Here is a 21,374-nt window from a genome sequence, read left to right on the forward strand (position 1 = left end):
ACGCAGGATTTGCCTGGATAAATCCAGCGGTACACAGGGCATTATCGGCGGCAGCAGAACACCGCCGTTCTCACGCGTGTCTTAAGCTGCGATTGTAAAGGATAGAACTGGGTATTAACCCCCGTTGCCTGAAGTGTGCTGGATGCTACAGTGTCAAAACGCCGCTTTATTCGGCGGATTTAGCGGCGTTTTATCCGCGTATTTGCGGCTAGTACGGCGGTCAAAATGCCGGCAAAATGCTCTGCCCCTTTCCACCACGAAAACAGCCGGAACTACTGCGAACTTCGATCTACGTACTACCCGCCGACAAAACCGTCTGTGTAAATCATGCTTTAACACACCACACACGGCAGGAATATCTGGTAAGATTATCTTTAGCGTCATCATGATAATCGGGGCGTTCTTAAGATTGTTGGAAGGGGAAGATCAGGTCCGATATCGGCCTAATTATCCTGCCGTGTGAACCAGGCATAAGGAGATCTTTGTCATTTGATTGGTGGATTGTCTGTCACCGGACGTTCATTATTTGTCCCACTCATTTTTGTTCTACTTACTGTGCATTTCTTTCCCATCTATTTCATACTATCGCAAACCTCCATTAGTTTTTCATAAAAATGCTTCCTTGATACAAGTACAGTACTATATTTTCTGGAGTTTAAGTTGCAATTTAATTTTTTTTAGTGCTTGAGGAGGTCCTGCAAATTATACTCTGGTGCAAAATATATGTACAGTGGAGAAAATAAGTATTTGACCCCCTGTCAGTTTTGCAGGTTTTCCCACCTACAAAGAATGGAGAGGTCTGTAATTTTTATCGTAGGTACACTTCAAAATAAATTTTCATTTATATAGTGCCAAATCACAACAGAGTTGCCTCAAGGCATAGACAGGATAGGACGAATCTTCACTATATTTCACAGGTGGAAGGAAGCAGTCCTCATAATATTTCTAATGTGCCATGATGGTATGATCCAACATTTACTGTCATGTAGAAAAAGATCATTCAAATATAGTCGAGACTCACTGTGTACATTTACAGAACTTTGTCTGTAGTTGGAATAATTGCAGTTACATTTAAAAGAAAAACAAATCAGCAAACAAAGGAAGTTATTTCACAAATCAGTTATGCCTCATCTTCTCACCACATATTTACACATGGTTTTAATTTTAATTTAATGTTTGCAGTTGATGCAGCGATATTCTCAGACGCACACACACAGGGACTCTCTCTAGGTTGCGAGCACGTGGGCCATGCAGGCTCCGTGTCTGTGTTGTCCCAGGCTGCTTGTCGTGTTTGTGCTCATGAGGTCGGGTTGTGTGTCTGTCACTGCTGCTTTTGAAGCAGTGTCGTTGCTGTTTTGTTGCACTGTTGCCGAAACACAATCGGATGATGATTCCGCAGAAACTGTCTGTGGTATCAAATTGTGCAGCGAACAACTGGATCTGCTTTCACTGTGTTCTAAAGACATCAGCTCTCTGTCTCACAAGATCTGACACACACACACATGCACGCGCATTTACTTTAGAGATTTTATTTACTCCATTTGATTCTCCTACATTTACAAAAAGTACAGCTTAACTATGATTGTGAAAATATCATAAATTGATCTGTATGACGCCCTGATCGGGACGAGTGCACACTCTGGGAGCCGTCGATGGTGGCGTGTTTACTCGAGTGACTCATCGAGGCCTGCAGTGGCTGGAACCAGACCACTGAGATGCCCTCGTAACAGCTGCAGGGAGACGAGAACGCTCTGACCACACGCAGGTCTGGGGATTGATCATGAAAGAGGTGCAGGACCAGCTTTCAAACCAAACCTGTTGTGACCTTGTGCAGACTGCCCCAGGTGTCTGACTCCCCCTGAATCAGACAGCCGGTCCACCACCTCCTCTCAAAAGTAGCCCTCTGTCTGCTACAGCCTGGGCGTGTCCGCCACCCCTTCACATTGCTGGCGTCCTCAATGCCGAGGTGCCCATGTGCTGGATTAGGCACAGAGAAGAAAGTCACAGGACTGTACTTTGGCAGCTGAACGTTACCTCATAATGCAGGTAGTACAACTCTTGATCGACGTTATCAGCCGTGAATTTCCTCAGTGATCATGCATTAAGTGGATCTACAGACAGCTGCTAAATGTGCTAACACCGTTAGCATACAATATTAAATAAGGCCAGAGTTTCACTCAGCGTGAATATTGCAACAAGAGCAACTTAGATGATCTGTTAGGATGTTTCACCACAACAAACCAGATTATTCCAGGTGCTTGTAATAAAATACCACAAACAGACACAACAGCACGTGGCTTCGTTACAGTGGGAGGCTACGAGAGGAGGAGTCACTGCACTCAGCCGCTGTCACTCAGAGCAGCCACGCCCACAATTATACAGAATTTTATTAATTAAAATGTCTTAAACTAAGATGTTATAAAAAAAAATCACTCCATATAGTTGTCATGGAGGAGGAAACTATCTCTAGAGACCAAAACTGTTTGTAGTAATAGGCTGCAAACTAAAGTTGGACGTTTTAAAGTGGGCTTCTATGGGAATGTGCCTTGAATTTCCTTCTACTAGAGTGCAGTGGGCCCCAGACCCGGGGTCTAAAGCTGCACCCTTAACATTACTGGCTTTCTATCCGAGGGCTCTCTTCAAGATGGTGATCTTTCCTCTCCTCAAATACTGCCTTTGATCTCCTGCCCCACTTCTCAAGTTTGAGTAGGGGAAGCAGTGAGAGATCTTTTTTCTTCTCCCCAATGGACCAATTTACAATGATGCAATTTCACTGGATTCTTTTAGCCCATTGATGGTGTTGTTGCTGGGGTCCAGGATCACAACTATCTGGTGGATGACACCGCTGATCTGGTGGATGACCCAGCTGAGTGCTGCTACAGAGGAGATGTCTCCCCACAGCACTGGGAGAAGCTGCACCATTTTCTTCATACGCCCTGGTGCCTAGGCGCTTTGTGGAGGTTTTAGCTGGGGTTTGTTTCTTTTGAAACATCCTCATACCAAGATCTCTCCTGGCAAACCCCTTCACAGTGGGACCGAGGACACTCGAGGCTTGTGTCCAGTAGGAACTCCAACCCACCTGTGCTGTTTGGAGCCTCAAGTGGCCAGTCAAGGAACTGCGCTTCCTGATTGGGATCAAAATAGTGTTGCCGCTTGCTTGTAACACAACGACTGTGAAAGCGGATGAAGGCTGCAGCAGGTCCTCAGTCCCCGATGGTCTGGGGTTTCCCAGGCATCGGACCAGACTGAGAATCTGTCCAGGTCCATGTGTTTGTCAGCGTGCAATGACATTCCTACTTTAAACAAACTCACGCACTAGATCGACCCTGGATGTAGATTTTGTCCGTGTCCACCATCCCATCTGGAAATTAAGAGACGATATTCCTCGCCACAGAGGGATTGCCACGATGAGTTAGGACCAAACCTTCCAGCTCCACTCAGACCTCAGTCAGCTGTGTCAGCTGAAGATGCTTTTAAATGTTACAATCAACGATGTCTCAGCTTCAGCAGGAGATGTCAAAAAGTCACACCAAGATCACATATTCTGAGTCTACAAAATTCCTTTACTTTGTATTTATTCCTGAACATTTCTGGAATAAAATTCAGAGACGCCAACAACAATCTCATCAGAGCGCACAGACAAATTCACCACCTGTCTTCATTTCAGGCTTTCTTTCTGTCCTTTGGTAGTCTCTGACTTTTATTTGTGTTTCATTGTTCCAACATGAATCTTATTTTGGGGGGTGGGGGCGCTGATACTTTTTGTTGCGTCTGCGGTGCCTGTTTCACCCCCCGTCTGGAAAGCCTGCTGCCCACTAGACCTGTGAGCCACTTCCTTCACCTGAACTGAGTTCTCTTAGCAATCCCAACAAACAACACAGAGTGTCTTGATCTTTGTATTGCTCTGTCTGTCTTCTCACTGGAACTCACACTTGTGTCGCTCACCTGTCTCACACATTTCTCACCTGTCCTCTGCAGAATGTCTCCTCCTGTTCTTCCTGCTGATGGATGGACAGTCTCCCATCCCTTCACTATGTCTCTGCACATTCTTCACAAGTTTTCTGTTATCGACAAACAGACTGACGGCACCACTCTGTCCGTCCAGCACACTCACCCAGAGAAGACAAAACTAGGTGCTGTCGAGAACGCGACAGCACGGGGCCCCTGGCAGCACTAGGTACTGCTGGAGTTTCATCAGGAAGGCCGTCTGCTGTAAAAACCTGTGCTAAATCCCATTGCGGATCAATCCTGGATCTGCTGTGACAACCCTGTACAGCTGAAAGATGAGCACACAGAGTCTCTTTGTCTCATGGGTTTTGTATGTTACTGCACAGGGCTGCTGTGGTCTTCGCCAAGTGAGAAAAATTCATTATTTGCACAAATTTTTACTATAACAGAAACAGTCTGAGGAATATTTACTCATTAGCGGCTGCAAACATTTCTAATTGTGGGACAAATGATAAAATATGTGAGCAGCCAGACCTTTGGAGACTTTTCTGACACAACAGTTTTTACAGACGTTCATGACATCTGTCCTCGACCTTTCTGGTTCACAGACGCCTGGGAAGACCTTCTGGAGTCATGAGTTCAAAGGTCAGAGGTGTTTGATGACATTGACATCTTTGCAGGAGAATGAAGGTCCAAGTCTGTCGGGGCCTGGTGCTTCCTGTCTTACTGTCTGATTCTGAGACTTTGACTCTAGACCAGTGACCTGAGTTGAGGAGTGGTACCAGGTCCCTGTGCAGGACTCTTGACTCCTGCTGGAATGACTTTGTGTCAGACAAGTGGTTACTTAGTGAGACTCAGGTGAGGAGGAGGCAACGTGTTGATTAGTCTGCAGGATGTATGCCTGTCCCGGTTTCATGTAGCAGCTTTGGGTCGGCCAGAAACGAGTCCAGTCAGTCAGAAACCGACAAACTGGACACAGCTGATGACTTCAGGGACAAATGGGGAAAATGTGCACTTTGAGTCCCGAGGACCAGGATTTGGAAACACTGCTGAGTGGCATTCTCATGCTGCAAGAAATTATTATTTTCATAATCGATTAATCACCAGAGCTCTAATACCATCCCAACAGAACGCAGCCTCAGAAAGACGAGAAAACCCAATCTGATATTCTGGGTTTCAGGTCAGACCCGAACCGTGTCCCCAGGTTTTATGAACATGGGCTCAACAACACAAAAAGACATTTTGTGGGGGGAACATGCACCAAACAGCGTGGCCGAGAGCAGAGCTTCTATAATTAACAGGCTGCACACAGACGGGATGTTTTTCTTCTCTGAGCACACAGACGGTGTGAGAACGCCGGAGACAAGCAGCTGATGTTTGTGTGCGTATCCATTGGTTTGTTTGTTTGTTTGTTTGTTCGTCCTGCGACGGCTGAGTGCGTCGGTGATGTGAGCGCTGAGCGTGTGTTGTCCCCGGGTCGTCAGTGTTCCCGTGTGTCAGAACACAGCTGGTGAAGCGGTTCGTCCCACGGGGGCGTCCGCAGCAGCGCCATGCACACGCGTTCCTCCCTGCACCACCACATCTGCTTTGGTCTGCGTGTGCCCGCCATCCAAACACACTCATGATGTGCACGTCTCAGGGGATCCGACCTTTAACACAAGTGATTTATTGTCTTAACAGTGGGCAGCTGCAGGGGGCGTTGTAGACACTGCAGACGGATTCCTAGTCTGTGTAGTGTTAAATAGAATGCAATGTTAAAATACCCTCGGCCGCATTAGCTTTGTTTTCATTATAATTCACAAAGTGTGTGTGTGTGTATAAATTAATGAATTATACATTGGACAGGACAGGGCTGAGGCTCAGTCTGGTGTGTGTGTGTGTGTGTGTGTGTGTGTGTGTGTGTGTGTGTGTGTGTGTGTGTGTGTGTGTGTGTGTGTGTGTGTGTGTGTAAAATGTATTTTGTCTCATGTTTAACACTGTTGTTGTACAACATTCCAAAACTCCTCATCCTCCTCCAGCCTTTCTTTTACTTTACCTTCTCTCGCTCTCTCTCTCTCTCTCTCATCCTTGTGTTCTTGCTCCTTTCTTCTTCTTCCTCTCTTGCTTGTCTTTTCTCCACCTCCTGCTCCAAGACTTTTGCTTCTCCCGGGCTTTGCGGTCGCAGGATGCAGGACTTCTCTGTGTTTCCAGGGTGAAGAAGAAGTCAGCAGGTCAAAGAGCCTTTTGTCATTGTGCACCCACCCTGTGGAACAGTCTTCCTGCGACCGTGAGGCAGTCAGAGTTCATTAACATTTTCAAGACTGAAAACCTATTTTTATTGTCTTTCTTATGAATAGTTTTTATTTTTTTTTTATCTGTTCTATTCTTTTACTTCTGTTTTTCATTATGTATTTGAATTTTTTTTTTATTTATTTTTAATTATTTATTTAAATTTTATGTTGAATTGTTCCATGTAAGGTGCCTTGAGACGGCTTTTGCTGTGATTTGGGACATTATAAGCTAATTAAATTGAATTCTCTCTTATTTCATATCACCTCCTTTTTTCTCTCCAGTTTCTCTGTTTCTCTGTTTCTGTTCAGCTTTGTCCCTTTTCCTCCCCGTTCTCTCCATTGGTCCTCTTCCTCCTCTGTCTTTCTGTCTTGACCTCTTTTCCTCCTCCTGTCTTTTCCTCTTTTTCACTTTTATATTTTCTCTCTTATTTCTTACCCATTACTGCCCCTCTCCTCTTTTTTCCTTTCCCTCTTGCTTTCAACCTTTTTCTTCCTCCTTTCTTTCTCTCTTGTCACTTCTTCCTGTCATCTGTTGGCCTATTCTGACTTTTCTCCTCATTTCTTCTCTTTTATTTCCCATCCTTTTTTATGTCTTCACCTTCCCACCTCTCCTCCTTTCGCTCTTCCTTTAGCGTTGTCCTTTTTTCCTTCCTCTTGCTGTCTCCATCATCTATTTTGTTTTCTGCCCTTTCCTCCTCCTCTCATTTCTTTTGGTTTCTATTCCTCTTTCAGATTTTCTCCTCCTCTTGCTCCTGTCGTTGTCTTCTTGCTACTTTTTCTCCTCATCCTTTGTTTTTCTTCCAAACGTTCCTCCAGTTACAAGTCATCTTTATTTGTAGTTACCTTCCCATTCTCTTCCTCTCCACCTGGTATCCCCCTCATACTCCTCTTCCTCATTTTTGTCCTCAGTTATTCTTTCCTCTCCGCACTCTCCTCCTCCTCCTCTCTGGGGAGCGTCTTTACCACAGCAGTTGAGGCGTTCGATACAAGCTTTTAGTTTACATCTGCAGCACAAAGGAGCTGACCCAACACTGTGTGTGTGTGTGTGTGTGTGTGTGTGTGTGTGTGTGTGTGTGTGTGTGTGTGTGTGTGTGTGTGTGTGTGTGTGTGTGTGTGTGTGTGTGTGTGTGTGTGTGTGTGTGTTCTGGTCTCAGTTTTCTGTTTACCAGAACCACTGACACTCGGCTGCTGTGTGCTGTGGTTTCCACATCCAGTCTTTCATTCTGCGTCCTGCAGAGTTCACTTAAAAACAGATTTATTTTTTTTAATTACGTAACCAAGAAAAGAATAAAAGGAAGGAAAGGAAAGAAAGAATAAAATCCGTGGTTAAAACTGTTTTTTGAAGACGGCTGCTTCACCTCTGCTGTGTCCCAGAGGGACTCCTTTAAAAAAAAAAAAAAAAACTCCCACTTTCCTCCTCAAGTCTGTCCACCAAATAAGCAACAATCATCATGTGACTCCATCATTGCAAAACATGCATTTTAATGATTTTGATGTATTCACTGTCGACTACCACAAAAAATGATTTCACACTGTAAAAAATGAAGTTTCCCCTCATTCATTTTAGGGACGTGACCTGGGATGATGTCACCAGCATTTATCAGCAGCAGGTGAAATTAGGGTAATTTCCCCATGTTTATGACTTAATTTCTTTGGGCATATGGCACCAAAAATAAAACAAAATACGAGTACATCAGTATTTTCATAATTCTTGATTGATTTGGAATAGTTAGCTCATTTGACGTCTTATTTACTCGTGATATGCCCTTTAACACCTTTCACTGGACTTTTATATGCTGGAAAACAAATGAGAGCCATGAAAAATAGAAACAGATTTTTGTAAAAACCATTGCAGGGACTGGAAAAAAAAAGGTCACAAGACTGTTGTCCGGTTCAGACAACTCACTTTGTCGCTTTGTGCTTTTGACCGGCTCTCCACACAGAGCGCTGAGAGTCCAACTCTGGATGATACAATTCATGAGAAAAATGGTGGTGAGTCCACAGAAACTAAATGTACCTATTTTTATATTAAAATGTTCCACGTGAGGTGTTTTCATGCAGGTACTGTCAGGTGCACAGCCGTAAAAAAAAAAAAACTAAAACGCACACACACATAATCCAAACTGAATGCGCACTGTACAGAAATGTGGAAAAAGGATTCATTTTAGTATTTAGCTCGTGTTGCCTTCCATAGTGACAGCTTCTTAGTTAGTGCGACAGGTTATCTGACGTGTTGACACTCAAAGTTTTGAACATGCACAAAACATACTGCTACCACCAGGTACCTCACTGACCACATTCTACTGTCTATCATATTTATATATTCATTTTATATTCTGCTGTTGTGTTTTTTGTTGTTGTTTTTTGCTCTGTATTGTCCAGGAGACTGAGAGTAATGGAATTTTAATTCTCAGTAGATCTTGTATGCATTACAGAATTGACAAATACATTTGACTTGAACTTTCTGATGAACTCAAGTCAACAAGGAAGTCATTTTGCACTTAATAACTGTGTTTTATAAGATGAACTTTCTTCACAGCACACAGCCCCGATCGTTCAGCGGTCATGACGTGGCCTGTGCAGTATTTGAGCATCCTCCAGCCTGGGAGACACTTCTGCATTTGTCAGGTGCAGCTGCATACTTTTGTGCGACCTCGGAGACCATGGTGTGTAGTGCTGATCTACTGAGCGTGGCTTGTAAGGTCCTGGTGGGCACGGTCTATTTCTGTGGTGTCCTGTGGCATTCGCCACAACTTCTCACTCGCACATGGGATTCAGAACGGTCTCCGTTCCTGTGTGAAGAGGGTATAATGGAGTCAGAGGTGTCACTCTGTCTTTTAACCGGCAGACAGACATGTCTCTGTTGACCTTCAGTTTCCTTTCAAACACTAAAAGTGGTCAGAGTGCTGCGTCTGTTCTGTCCTTTGTCCTCTGTCCTCATTAGTCTCCTCCCTTGTCCTGTCCTTGTTCCCTCTTTTCTTTTGCCTCCTGCTCCTCCTCCTCCTCTGCTCATCTTATTGATCATGTCTGAAAACAAACACAGGGATTTTAATCCTTCAGTCTGTTCTAAGTATTGAGTTCAGGTCCTGTGGGACCGTACACATCTGTACGTGTGTGTTTGTAATTTGGTAAATGTGTGCGGAATCTTGTGTGCTACAGATATGAAGAACGCCCCGTCTGCTCTGTGTGTGTGTGTGTGTGTGTGTGTGTGTGTGTGTGTGTGTGTGTGTGTGTGTGTGTGTGTGTGTGTGTGTGTGTGTGTGTGTGTGTGTGTGTGTGTGTGTGTGTGTGTGTGTGTGTGTTGGTGCGGTATCACGCCGTCCTCTGGGTGTCAGTGTTTGTAAGCAGGACATTTATAAAGGAATCGAACCGTGTCTGTATGTAAACCGAGCCGCAGCGTGGGGAAACGTGAAGCCGCCCATTGATCACTTTGGGGGCTGTTTTTAGTGCCGGTCAGGTCAGTGTGATGTTGACTTTGGATTTATTATTGCTTTTATTATCTGCTGCTTTTAATTTGGCACAACAAGATGACATCAAAGCTCATCGATCGCTGCGGGTAAAAAAAAAAGAAAAAACAGCCAAAGACAGAAGCAGCACCGTGCAGCTGATTCTGTCATACTTAAGGAAGGAAAAACAGTGTGTTAAATTATTCTTCTTTATGCATTATTGTAAAAAATAGGTTGAAGAGGCCCAGAAGTCCTTCAGACAAAGAAAAAGGTTAGACCAAATGCGGGGAAATGATCATGAATGATTCAAAGTGAAGGAAACAGTGTGATTCAATGAATCTGTTCACAGAATCAGGGAGCAGCTTTTCAGCAAAAAAAATTGAGATGAACGCAAAATGTCAGTTTTGGCCTTTTGAGGGGCTGGAAGGGTTCAGACCAGACATTTGCCTGAGGATTGTATCAAATTTCACAAAAATTCTATGAAGAGTTTTTCAGGAATTCATTGCACACTGCACATCGCTGAACGCAAAATAAGTTGGTGTTAGTTCTGTGGGCGTTGGACCAAAGGACTAAAAACAAGCTGGAACGTGTGTGTCTGTCATTAAAGAGCGTGAGCTCTGTGATTCGTCGTATTTTTACAGTATCATTAAGATGTAGTCTAACTCAGCCACGTGGAGCGAACAGCCAGGACCGTCCGAGTACCGACATCCAGCGGGGATTTGACCAAACATGCAGATCACAGATTGAATTTTTGCACCAGCCCTGTTGAGGTTCTGCGTCAGACTGGCGTCCCGTCCAGGGTGAACCCTGCCTCTCTCGCCCAGTGACAGCTGGGATAGGATCCAGACCCCATGACCCTTAATTGGAATAAGTGACAACAGAAAACAAAGAAATGAATGCGTGTGTGGAGGTCTGAGTTTACAGTGACTGGTGCTGGTGTCCCACAGGATGCCAGTGACCCGTCTGATATAACACTGAACATCTGTAGCACAAATGGTATTAAAATTAATATATATAAAGGTAATGAATTCACTTTAAAAATGCTGTTTTAAATTCAGTCTTTCAGGGTTTTTTTTTTTCTTCTTCTTCTTCTTCTTCATGCTGTCTGAGACACTTTCATGTTTTGCAGTGAGATCCTGTCTCACCACACTTGGAGGTTGTCTCTCTCCATCCATCAGCCTGTCTGTCCATCTGTCTTCTCACTTCTGTCTCTGCCCGTCTACCACCTGCCTTACCTGTTCAACCGCTTGTGTGTCTTCCCCCGTACTGTGCATCCATAAAGTATTCACAGTGCTTTACTTTTTCCACATTTTCTTATGTTACAGCCTTATTCCAAAATGGATGAAATACATTTTCCTTCAGAATTCTACTCACAGCACCCCATAATGACAACATGGAAAAAGTTTTTTTTTCTTCAAATTTATTAAAAATAAACAACAACAAAAAACCTAAGAAATCACGTGTCCATAAGTATTCACGGCTTTTGTTCAATACTTTGTTGATGCACCTTTGACACCAAGTCATCTTCACCAAGTCTTCTTGAATATGATGTCACACTCTTGGTGCACCTATCTTTGGGCAGTTTGGTTCATTCCTCTTTGCAGCACCTCTCAAGCTCCATCAGGTTGGATGAGGAGCATCGGTGAACAGCCATTTTCAGATCTCTCCAGACATGTTCTGTCAGATTCAAGTCTGGGCTCTGGCTGGACCACTCAAGGACATTCACAGAGTTGTCCTGAAGCCACTCCTTTGATATCTTGGCTGTGTGCTTAGGGTCACTGTCCTGCTGAAAGATGAACCGTCACCCCAGTCTGAGGTTAAGAGCGCTCTGGAGCAGGTTTTCATCCAGGATGTCTCTGTACATTGCTGCATTCATCTTTCCCTCAATCCTGACTAGTCTCCAAGTTCCTGCTGCTGAAAAACATCCCCACAGCATGATGCTGCCACCACCATGCTTCACTGTCGGGATGGTGCCTGGTTTCCTCCAAACATGACGTCAAAGAGTTCAATCTATGTGTCATCAGAGCAGAGAATTTTGTTTCTCCTGGTCTGAGAGTCCTTCAGGTGTCTTTTGTCAAACTCCAGGTGGGCTGCCATGTGCCATTTACTAAGGAGTGGTTTCTGTCTGGACACTCTACCATACAGGCCTGATTGGTGGATTGCTGAGGAGATGGGACCTTATATGTAGACAGGTGTGTGTCTTTCCGAATCATGTCCATTCAACTGAATTTACCCCAGGTGGACTCCAATTAAGTTGTAGAAACATCTCAAGAGTGGTCAGTAGAAACAGGAGGCACCTGAGCTCCATTTTGAGCTTCATGGCAAAGACTGTGAATATTTATGTACATGCAATTTCTTATTTTTATTTTTAATAAATTTGCAAAAGTCTCCAAAAAACTTTTATTACATTGTTGTTATGGGGTGTTGTGTGTAGACGTTTGAGGAAAATGGAATTTCATCCATTTTGGAATAAGACTGTAACATTTAAAAAATGTAGTAAAAATGCAGTGCTGTGAGTAGTGTCTGGATGCTCTGTACGTCTCTCCCTGCCTGTCTCTGTCTGTCTCCAGGCCTCACTGCTGACCTGTCTGTCAGGATTACATGGCTTCAGGTTGGCCAACATGGACACAGACTGTGGGGAAACAAAATGTTCCCGTTGGCACAAAGCCGCTGTAATCCTCCCTCCTCCTCCCCATCGCTGACCCTGATCACAGAAAGCTAGTTGGCTTGCATTAAGACGGACAGACAGACAGGATTTAAGTCTGGTCATTTGGACTGTACTGAAGCTGACTCATGAGATGACTTAACTGATAACTGATCACTTCCACCAGACAAGTCCTCACCCGTGTCACTCAGTTCCCATGTTTTCTGGTCTATAGGTCACACCGGAGTATCAGTCACATCTGTCAAATAACAAACAAAAAGGAGCCAAGAGGAAAGGAAAAAGAAGAGGAAAAATACCACATTAAAGTCACACCAGAGTATTATTCATGAAACATGTATTTCACAAGAATTTGATTTAAAACAAAAACATTTTGTAGCAATCTGCAGAATATTTAGCTGCACAGGAGCCTGAAGAACAAAGTTAAACACCTTTAATGTTGTGACTGAAAACTTTTTAATATGTAACTTTACCATCTGTTTTTGACGTATGCCACTAGTCGAAGGACTTACCAAATTTCTTTAAATAAAAAAAACAACTTAAAATCTGCTAAATGTTACCTTTTGAAAACATAAAATCCAACATAAGCAAGAATGCCACAAAACAAACCAATTCTCATAAACGGGTGTGGAATAGAAGCGATTACATTTGGTGAAATTCACATAAAGAAAAGTTTGGAAAATCTGAATCACAACTATTACACATCATTATTAAAGACATTTCAGTTGATGAACTTCATGGGTTCATGTTACTGAATTTCAGCAACATTATTTGTTTGTTTGGTGTGGTGGGGGTTGTGGCCTGCCCAGCCTGTAACACTGTGGAAGAAACACTGCAGATTTGTGATGAAAGAAATAACAGTCTGTTTGTTTTCCTTCTGCTTGTCTGTTTCAGCTTTGACTGCTTACACCTACCTGACCATCTTTGACCTCTTTGGGTGAGTCTGTTCTCTCTGCAGTGCTTCCAGCCCGATTACACCGGGGCGTGACGGTAATGTGGCCCGCCGCCCTGAAGGGCAGGGGGGCTGTCAGTCAGACTGTAGAACTTCAATTGTAGAACTTCTTCTTCAATTCTTCTTCTTATCATCTGGCTGTTGGTACAATATGACATCATTTAGACTTTGTGTGACCTTTGCAAACTTTTCAACAATGTGGTCTTTTGTTTTGCTCTTAGGGATGGAGCCAACAAACAGTCTGTATTTGCCACAGAGATGCAAGCATCAGTGTGTTTACTTGGTCGAATTTCATTGTTCTTGCATAACTCGACAGCTTGTTGTGCAGCTTCTTTAGTGCAGAAAGTGACCGAGGCAAAGCCTCTGTTCAGCACACTGAGTTTGTTCTCACCGTGGTCAGGAGTCTTGGCTCTCTGGCCCCTTTTGTTCGCTCAGCAGTCAGGAACTTTGCTGTTACGTTAGATCATTCCCTCAGTTTTGACACATATGTTACCCACCTGGCACGACCCTGTTTCTTTCATCTGCCCATCTGAGGAGTATTGTGTCACGGGCTGAGTTGGAGATGATCATTTATATGTTTGTCTCAGCACAGCTTTACTGCTGTAACTCGCTATTCTCTGGTCCGCTAACAAACAGTCCAGAACGCAGCTGTAAGGCTTCTCACAGGGTCATTGCAGAGGTCATGTGTAACACTGATTCTCTCCACTTTCCACTGGCTCCCCATCCATTTCAGACTGCAATTTAAAATTCTGATGCTGACCTTTAGACCTCTGCACAGTCAAATGCCACTTTATATCACTGAACCTTTGTACCCATTTGTCACAGGCAGACCTCTGAGCTCTTCAGACCTCAGAGGTCTGTTGATTTAATTTCAATTTATTTAGCTTATATAGCACCAAATCACAACTCAGTTGTTCAAGGCATTTCACACAGTAAGGTCTAACCTTACCAACCCCCAGAGCAAGAACACAGGTGACAGTGGTAAGAAAAAACCGATGATTTGAGGAAGAAACGCTCTGCTTGGGTCATGCTACCAAAAAGGTTTACAAAATAGAACACAACAACAACTGACAGGAGTCCATGCAGGCATCCAGTCCACCATCCAGAGGATGGTGGTTGAGGGGTGGTGGTCATCGAGCCACTCGTTGGATCTGTTCCTACAGCGGAGTCCGTCCAACATCCACCACAGAAATCATCCAATCCAGCTCGCCCGGCGGAGGACACGCTAACCCCAGGCTGATGACACGCTAACCCCGGGCTGAGGACACGCTAACCCCGGGCTGAGGGCACGCTAACCCCGGGCTGAGGGCACGCTAACCCCGGGCTGAGGGCACGCTAACCCCGGGCTGAGGACACGCTAAACCCAGGCTGAGGACACGCTAAACCCAGGCTGAGGACACGCTAACCCCGGGCTGAGGACACGCTAACCCCGGGCTGAGGACACGCTAAACCCAGGCTGAGGACACGCTAACCCCGGGCTGAGGACACGCTAACCCCGGGCTGAGGACACGCTAACCCCAGGCTGAGGACACGCTAACCCCGGGCTGAGGACACGCTAACCCCGGGCTGAGGGCACGCTAACCCCGGGCTGAGGGCACGCTAACCCCGGGCTGAGGGCACGCTAACCCCGGGCTGAGGACACGCTAACCCCGGGCTGAGGACACGCTAACCCCGGGCTGAGGGCACGCTAACCCCGGGCTGAGGGCACGCTAACCCCGGGCTGAGGGCACGCTAACCCCGGGCTGAGGGCACGCTAAACCCAGGCTGAGGACACGCTAAACCCAGGCTGAGGACACGCTAACCCCGGGCTGAGGACACGCTAACCCCGGGCTGAGGACACGCTAAACCCAGGCTGAGGACACGCTAACCCCGGGCTGAGGACACGCTAACCCCGGGCTGAGGACACGCTAACCCCGGGCTGAGGACACGCTAACCCCGGGCTGAGGACACGCTAACCCCGGGCTGAGGGCACGCTAACCCCGGGCTGAGGGCACGCTAACCCCGGGCTGAGGGCACGCTAACCCCGGGCTGAGGGCACGCTAACCCCGGGCTGAGGGCACGCTAACCCCGGGCTGAGGGCACGCTAAACCCAGGCTGAGGACATTCCAGATGTTTACTTGGAGAGGTGGGAGTGGACCTGTTGTCTGCCTGGGTGGTTGCCATCCAGGACCCAAGACAGTTCTGTGGTGTCATGGAGCCCATGCTCCCAGACTTGACTTGAAAGCAGAGTGGTGTGTCTGCTGTCTCATAAGTCTGTCCGTCTGCCCGAGTGGACGTTTGTAGCTGAAAGCTGTTTTGAATCTGAGCTCAGCTCTTTTCTCTTCGGCTCCTCCTGTTTCTTTGGCTCACATCCTTCCTTGTGTCTCTGTCTTCCTCTGTCCTGCAGTTTGATCACCTGTCTCATCAGTTCCTGGGTAACCATGAAGAAGCCCAGTCAGGTCTACTCCTTCGGGTGAGTGTCCCTCAGCTCGTAAACCACAGCGTTGAACTGTGTGGAAATGACACAGCTCTTCTTTAAAGAGCTGAAAGTGTTCAGAATAAAACCAGTCACACTCAGAAGACTGTTTTAGCTGTAATGTGCCTGAAGGTTTTGTCCACGCGGGTGTGTCGACATACTTTCTGCCGGTGCAGCGTTTGTGGGACATCTGTAATTTGAGTATCTACTTTTTTTTTTATTTGTTTTTTGTATTTTTGTGGATGATGTTTAGGTTTGAAAGACTGGAGGTTTTGGCTGTTTTTGCCTCCACTGTTCTGGTCCAACTTGGGTCCATGTTCATCCTCAAAGAGAGGTATGTTTCAGAATGAACACATGAAAAATAATAATAATAATAATAATAATGTGTACTACAACTCTCTGAGGCTCAGCTCTGTGTGTCATGACATTAGGTATGGACCGGTATGAGATTTGGACGGTATGATAACTGTGGGCAAAAATACCACTTTCATGGTATTATGTACAGCTTTAAAATGTGCTTTAACAACATTATGGCTATTTGCATATGAAGCGCATGTGATTCAGGTGCACTAATTGATGTGATGTCTACTGCTACGAGCACTATACCACTGATAACTTTTGAGAAAATACCAAAGTAACAGTCACTCTTTTAGACATGTAGCATCTTCCCCGTGGGAAACATGACTTACTAGCTTAGGGAGAAACGTGGCTTGAATAAGGTTCGGAACTCCGGCTGCTCAATACTTGGCCCAGCTTCACCAACAAAGTGCTTGGAATAGATGCATTTGTCCTTCTTGACATGTTTGTGGGAAAAATTTGGTCGACCACAAACACAACTCAAGTCCACCGCTTGTACTTCTCAGTGGTTTCAAAGATGGGATAAAGTTTACTCCTTCCATGTAATCCTTTGCAGGCATCTTGAATCACTCCACGTCTGACACAGGCCATAGCTACGGTGCTTTGTTACCACTGTTTTTGGTTTGAAGGACTATTCCGTGGAAAATAAAATGAAAAAGCCGACTTGGTCCTTTTAGACTGAGGGAAAAGTTCAGTGCAGGCTTCACTTCCTTCAGCCATGATGCAGAGCTAGCTAACGTTAGCTGTCTGTTTGTAAACAGAGACAGAGGTGCGCACCAGGGGGAAGGGCAGCAGCGGCCGCCTCTGCTCTGCCTGTCAAGAATTCTCATAACCCGCTCATACCGTAGGGACAGTATAACGGAAAATGTTTGTGGTTTTGATACCGTGGCTTTTTCATACCGCGGTATACTGTGAAACCGGTTATTGGTCCATGTCTACATGACATTACAGTTCCCGCAGTTATACACCATGTGATATAAAGACTGTAAGTTTACCAGTGACAACATTTACTATCAACTTCAACTGGATTCAACTTTGAACGTGTGTGTCAGTATTTTCACAACAACTGCTCTGAGGAAAGATAACGGATTTAAGAACAGATTATAGTCAAATTTATTGGCTGTGATCACAAAGTTTATTTTATTTATCAACTCACTCATCTTCAACCACTTACTCCAATTAAGAGTGACAGGAGCGGAGCCTATCCCAGCAGTCACAGGGTGTGAGGCGGGGTTCACCCTGGACAGGACGCCAGTCTGTCTCAGGGACACATACAGACAAACAAACACATTCACACCAACGGACAGTTTAAAGTTTCCAGTCCACCTAACCTGCATGTTTTTGGATGTGGGAGGAAGCCGGAGAGCCCGGAGGAAACCCACGCAAACACTGGGAGAACACAAACTCTACAGAGAAAGGACACAGGAGGGAATCAAGCCCATGACCTTTTTGCTATGAGGCAACAGTGCTAACCACTATTTCACCATACCGCCTTATTTGAAGTCATATTTCATAAATACTATGAGTAATGAAAAAGGGTGTGTTGTAATCTGGGAGATTTTAAATCTGTCATCAATTGAATGGAATAAATTATATATATATATATATATATATATATATATATATATATATATATATACTTGACCCAGCTATCTTAGCTAATTATAGGCCAATCTCCAACCTTCCTTTTCTCTCAAAGATTCTTGAAAGGGTAGTTGTAAAACAGCTAACTGATCATCTGCAGAGGAATGGTCTATTTGAAGAGTTTCAGTCAGGTTTTAGAATTCATCATAGTACAGAAACAGCATTAGTGAAGGTTACAAATGATCTTCTTATGGCTTCGGACAGTGGACTCATCTCTGTGCTTGTTCTGTTGGACCTCAGTGCTGCTTTTGATACTGTTGACCATAAAATTTTATTACAGAGATTAGAGCATGTCATAGGTATTAAAGGCACTGCGCTGCGGTGGTTTGAATCATATTTGTCTAATAGATTACAGTTTGTTCATGTAAATGGGGAATCTTCTTCACAGACTAAAGTTAATTATGAAGTTCCACAAGGTTCTGTGCTAGGACCAATTTTATTCACTTTATACATGCTTCCCTTAGGCAGTATTATTAGACGGTATTGCTTAAATTTTTATTGTTACGCAGATGATACCCAGCTTTATCTATCCATGAAGCCAGAGGATACACACCAATTAGCTAAACTGCAGGATTGTCTTACAGACATAAAGACATGGATGACCTCTAATTTCCTGCTTTTAAACTCAGATAAAACTGAAGTTATTGTACTTGGCCCCACAAATCTTAGAAGCATGGTGTCTAACCAGATCGTTACTCTGGATAGCATTTCCCTGATCTCTAGTAATATGTAGGACTGCCTTTTTGCATTTACGCAATATCTCTAAAATCAGAAAGGTCTTGTCTCAGAGTGATGCTGAAAAACTAATTCATGCATTTATTTCCTCTAGGCTGGACTATTGTAATTCATTATTATCAGGTTGTCCTAAAAGTTCCCTAAAAAGCCTTCAGTTGGTTCAGAATGCTGCAGCTAGAGTACTGACGGGGACTAGAAGGAGAGAGCATATCTCACCCGTGTTGGCCTCTCTTCATTGGCTTCCTGTTAATTCTAGAATAGAATTTAAAATTCTTCTTCTTACTTATAAGGTTTTGAATAATCAGGTCCCATCTTATCTTAGGGACCTCGTAGTACCATATTACCCCATTAGAGCGCTTCGCTCTCAGACTGCGGGCTTACTTGTAGTTCCTAGGGTTTGTAAGAGTAGAATGGGAGGCAGAGCCTTCAGCTTTCAGGCTCCTCTCCTGTGGAACCAGCTCCCAATTCAGATCAGGGAGACAGACACCCTCTCTACTTTTAAGATTAGGCTTAAAACTTTCCTTTTTGCTAAAGCTTATAGTTAGGGCTGGATCAGGTGACCCTGAACCATCCCTTAGTTATGCTGCTATAGACGTAGACTGCTGGGGGGTTCCCATGATGCACTGTTTCTTTCTCTTTTTGCTCCGTATGCATCACTCTGCATTTAATCATTAGTGATCGATCTCTGCTCCCCTTCACAGCATGTCTTTTTCCTGGTTCTCTCCCTCAGCCCCAACCAGTCTCAGCAGAAGACTGCCCCTCCCTGAGCCTGGTTCTGCTGGAGGTTTCTTCCTGTTAAAGGGGAGTTTTTCCTTCCCACTGTGGCCAAGTGCTTGCTCATAGGGGGTCGTTTTGACCGTTGGGGTTTTTCATAATTATTGTATGGCCTTGCCTTACAATATGGAGCGCCTTGGGGCAACTGTTTGTTGTGATTTGGCGCTATATAAGAAAAAAGTTGATTGATTGATTGATATATATATAGTTGCATAACATAGTGCTGTTTATTCATTTATTGGTAACATGAAATCTAAATTTCTGTGCCTCTAGTTTTTGACTGTGTGTGTGTGTGTGTGTGTGTTGTCAGTGCGGAGCGCTTCATGGAGCAGCCTGAGGTTCACACGTAAGTACAACAAACGCACAAATTAATTTATCATTTAAAACTTTGTGCGTCGCCACAGTTGAGACTGAAGTCTGTTCAAGGCCATTTTGATTAGAATATTAAGTTTACTTTTAATCAGTTAGTGTAAATTATTATATGGGGGTTTAAAGTCACATTTTCATTGTTTTATTTAGATTTTGCTTTGTCCAGATTTTAGTTGTAATTATCATGATGCTGGTTTGACTGAAGGATGTTTGAACTGCTAACATGTTTTAGAAGTTGGTGTAGCTTGAAATGTGTTACAGGGTGTTTGCTGCCCCCTACAGACACTCTGGGTCTCACCTCTCTTTTTCTCTCACTCTCTTTTTCTCCCTTGCTTTCTTTTTTCCTCTCTCTCTCTCTCTCTCTCTCTCTCTCTCTCTCTCTCTCTGTCTTATTTTTCTCCTCACCCGTTCTCACCCGTCCTCCCTCCATTATAAACCAGATTAGTGACGGCTTTTAGAACCTAAAACACAGTGAGATTTAAACCCATCTCTTGTGACCAGATTATCTTGTTTCTCTCTCTCTCTGTCTGAATGGATGTGATTGGACACTAACCAGAGGGACAGGTGTTTGCTGGAGGGACAGAGACACAGACAAACACACTTTGTGTAATCTAGACGCTTTTGTTGTTTTTTTTTTCCCTCCACTTATTTCACCTCTTGCTGATTGATTGGGCTTTTGGGCTCATAAATAAATTGTACCGTGTGATTAGTTCGTGTTTCTGATCCGGTCAACTTTCTTTTTTCAACATATGACAGAAATCAAACATTTTCACTGTTTTTTTATGTTAATATTAACTCCGCAGAGTGAAATATTTGGTCAGATATTTCCTGTTGTTCCTGGTGGTGTTGATGTTTGAGGTAGTGTGAGCAAACGGCGGTCAAAATGTTGGCGGCTGTAGTATATTTTCCCATGGTACACAATCTTTAATTGTTTAAAAAAGAAATAAATATAGTCCAAACCTTTGTAGAAACCAAACATAGTTTTTTAACTCCTGTTTACGTGAGAGCTCCCTAAACCACGTAGCTTTATTTGTTAGCATGTAGCACAGACAACACTGAGGTTGTTTCTGAGCAAATTTCAGTCACAGTCTGTGACTTCACTAAATAGTTTACTTTTTCCTGATTACAAATCACGTTTTTTTTTGTTTCTTTGTTTTATATTTCTGTGTGGAGGTTTTTAGTAATACTAATAATAGTTTTGGAGGTCCAGCAACTGATATATGAATAAATACTGCATTATTATTTATAGCCACAAGATGTCACTCTCTACATGCGTTCACTGGACATAAATACTGACTAGTACACATGTGAATCATTTCTGCACATTCTTTTCCTTCTGATTGGTTAATCTGTCATCTATTTTCACCCTTTAAAGGATTTTGGATTGTAAAATACACCCCCCCATATTGTCTGTGTGTTTTTTTTTTACCGTTTATAATTGTAGCTTTCAGAGGACAAAACCAGCTGTGATTCTGCTTTGTTTTCTGAAATCTACGAAAGGGAAGATAAAGGTTTTTGTTTTTTGTTTTTTTTTTCTTGCAGTGGACGTCTGTTGGTTGGGACATTTGTCGCTTTGTTCTTTAACCTGTTGACGCTGCTGTCTGTCAGGAACAAACCGTTTGCCTACGTGTCAGAAGGTAAAAGCCCCACCCTCCCATATAAGATACTCCCTCTCTTTGTGCCGCAGGATTATCCCTGTCCTGATTATTGTTTTAAACTGTTGTATTTATGTTTTTTTTTCTCCTCTGGACTTTGATGATAA

At 44.0% G+C, this 21,374-nt stretch overlaps 1 protein-coding gene across 1 annotated transcript in view; it reads left to right on the forward strand.

Moving 5' to 3' along the window:
* The window catches only part of slc30a6 (solute carrier family 30 member 6), an 83,473-nt gene that overhangs the window by 41,931 nt on the left and 20,168 nt on the right, over window positions 1–21,374 (forward strand). The window contains exons 5-9 of the mRNA XM_034184809.1: window positions 13,221–13,263; window positions 15,665–15,730; window positions 15,987–16,067; window positions 19,554–19,589; window positions 21,155–21,249. Coding sequence (XP_034040700.1) covers window positions 13,221–13,263; window positions 15,665–15,730; window positions 15,987–16,067; window positions 19,554–19,589; window positions 21,155–21,249 — 321 coding nt within the window. The remainder of the gene's footprint in view (window positions 1–13,220; window positions 13,264–15,664; window positions 15,731–15,986; window positions 16,068–19,553; window positions 19,590–21,154; window positions 21,250–21,374) is intronic.

The sequence above is a fragment of the Thalassophryne amazonica genome, chromosome 13, assembly GCF_902500255.1.
Source record: "Thalassophryne amazonica chromosome 13, fThaAma1.1, whole genome shotgun sequence".
In the NCBI taxonomy this organism is placed as follows: Eukaryota; Metazoa; Chordata; class Actinopteri; order Batrachoidiformes; family Batrachoididae; genus Thalassophryne; species Thalassophryne amazonica.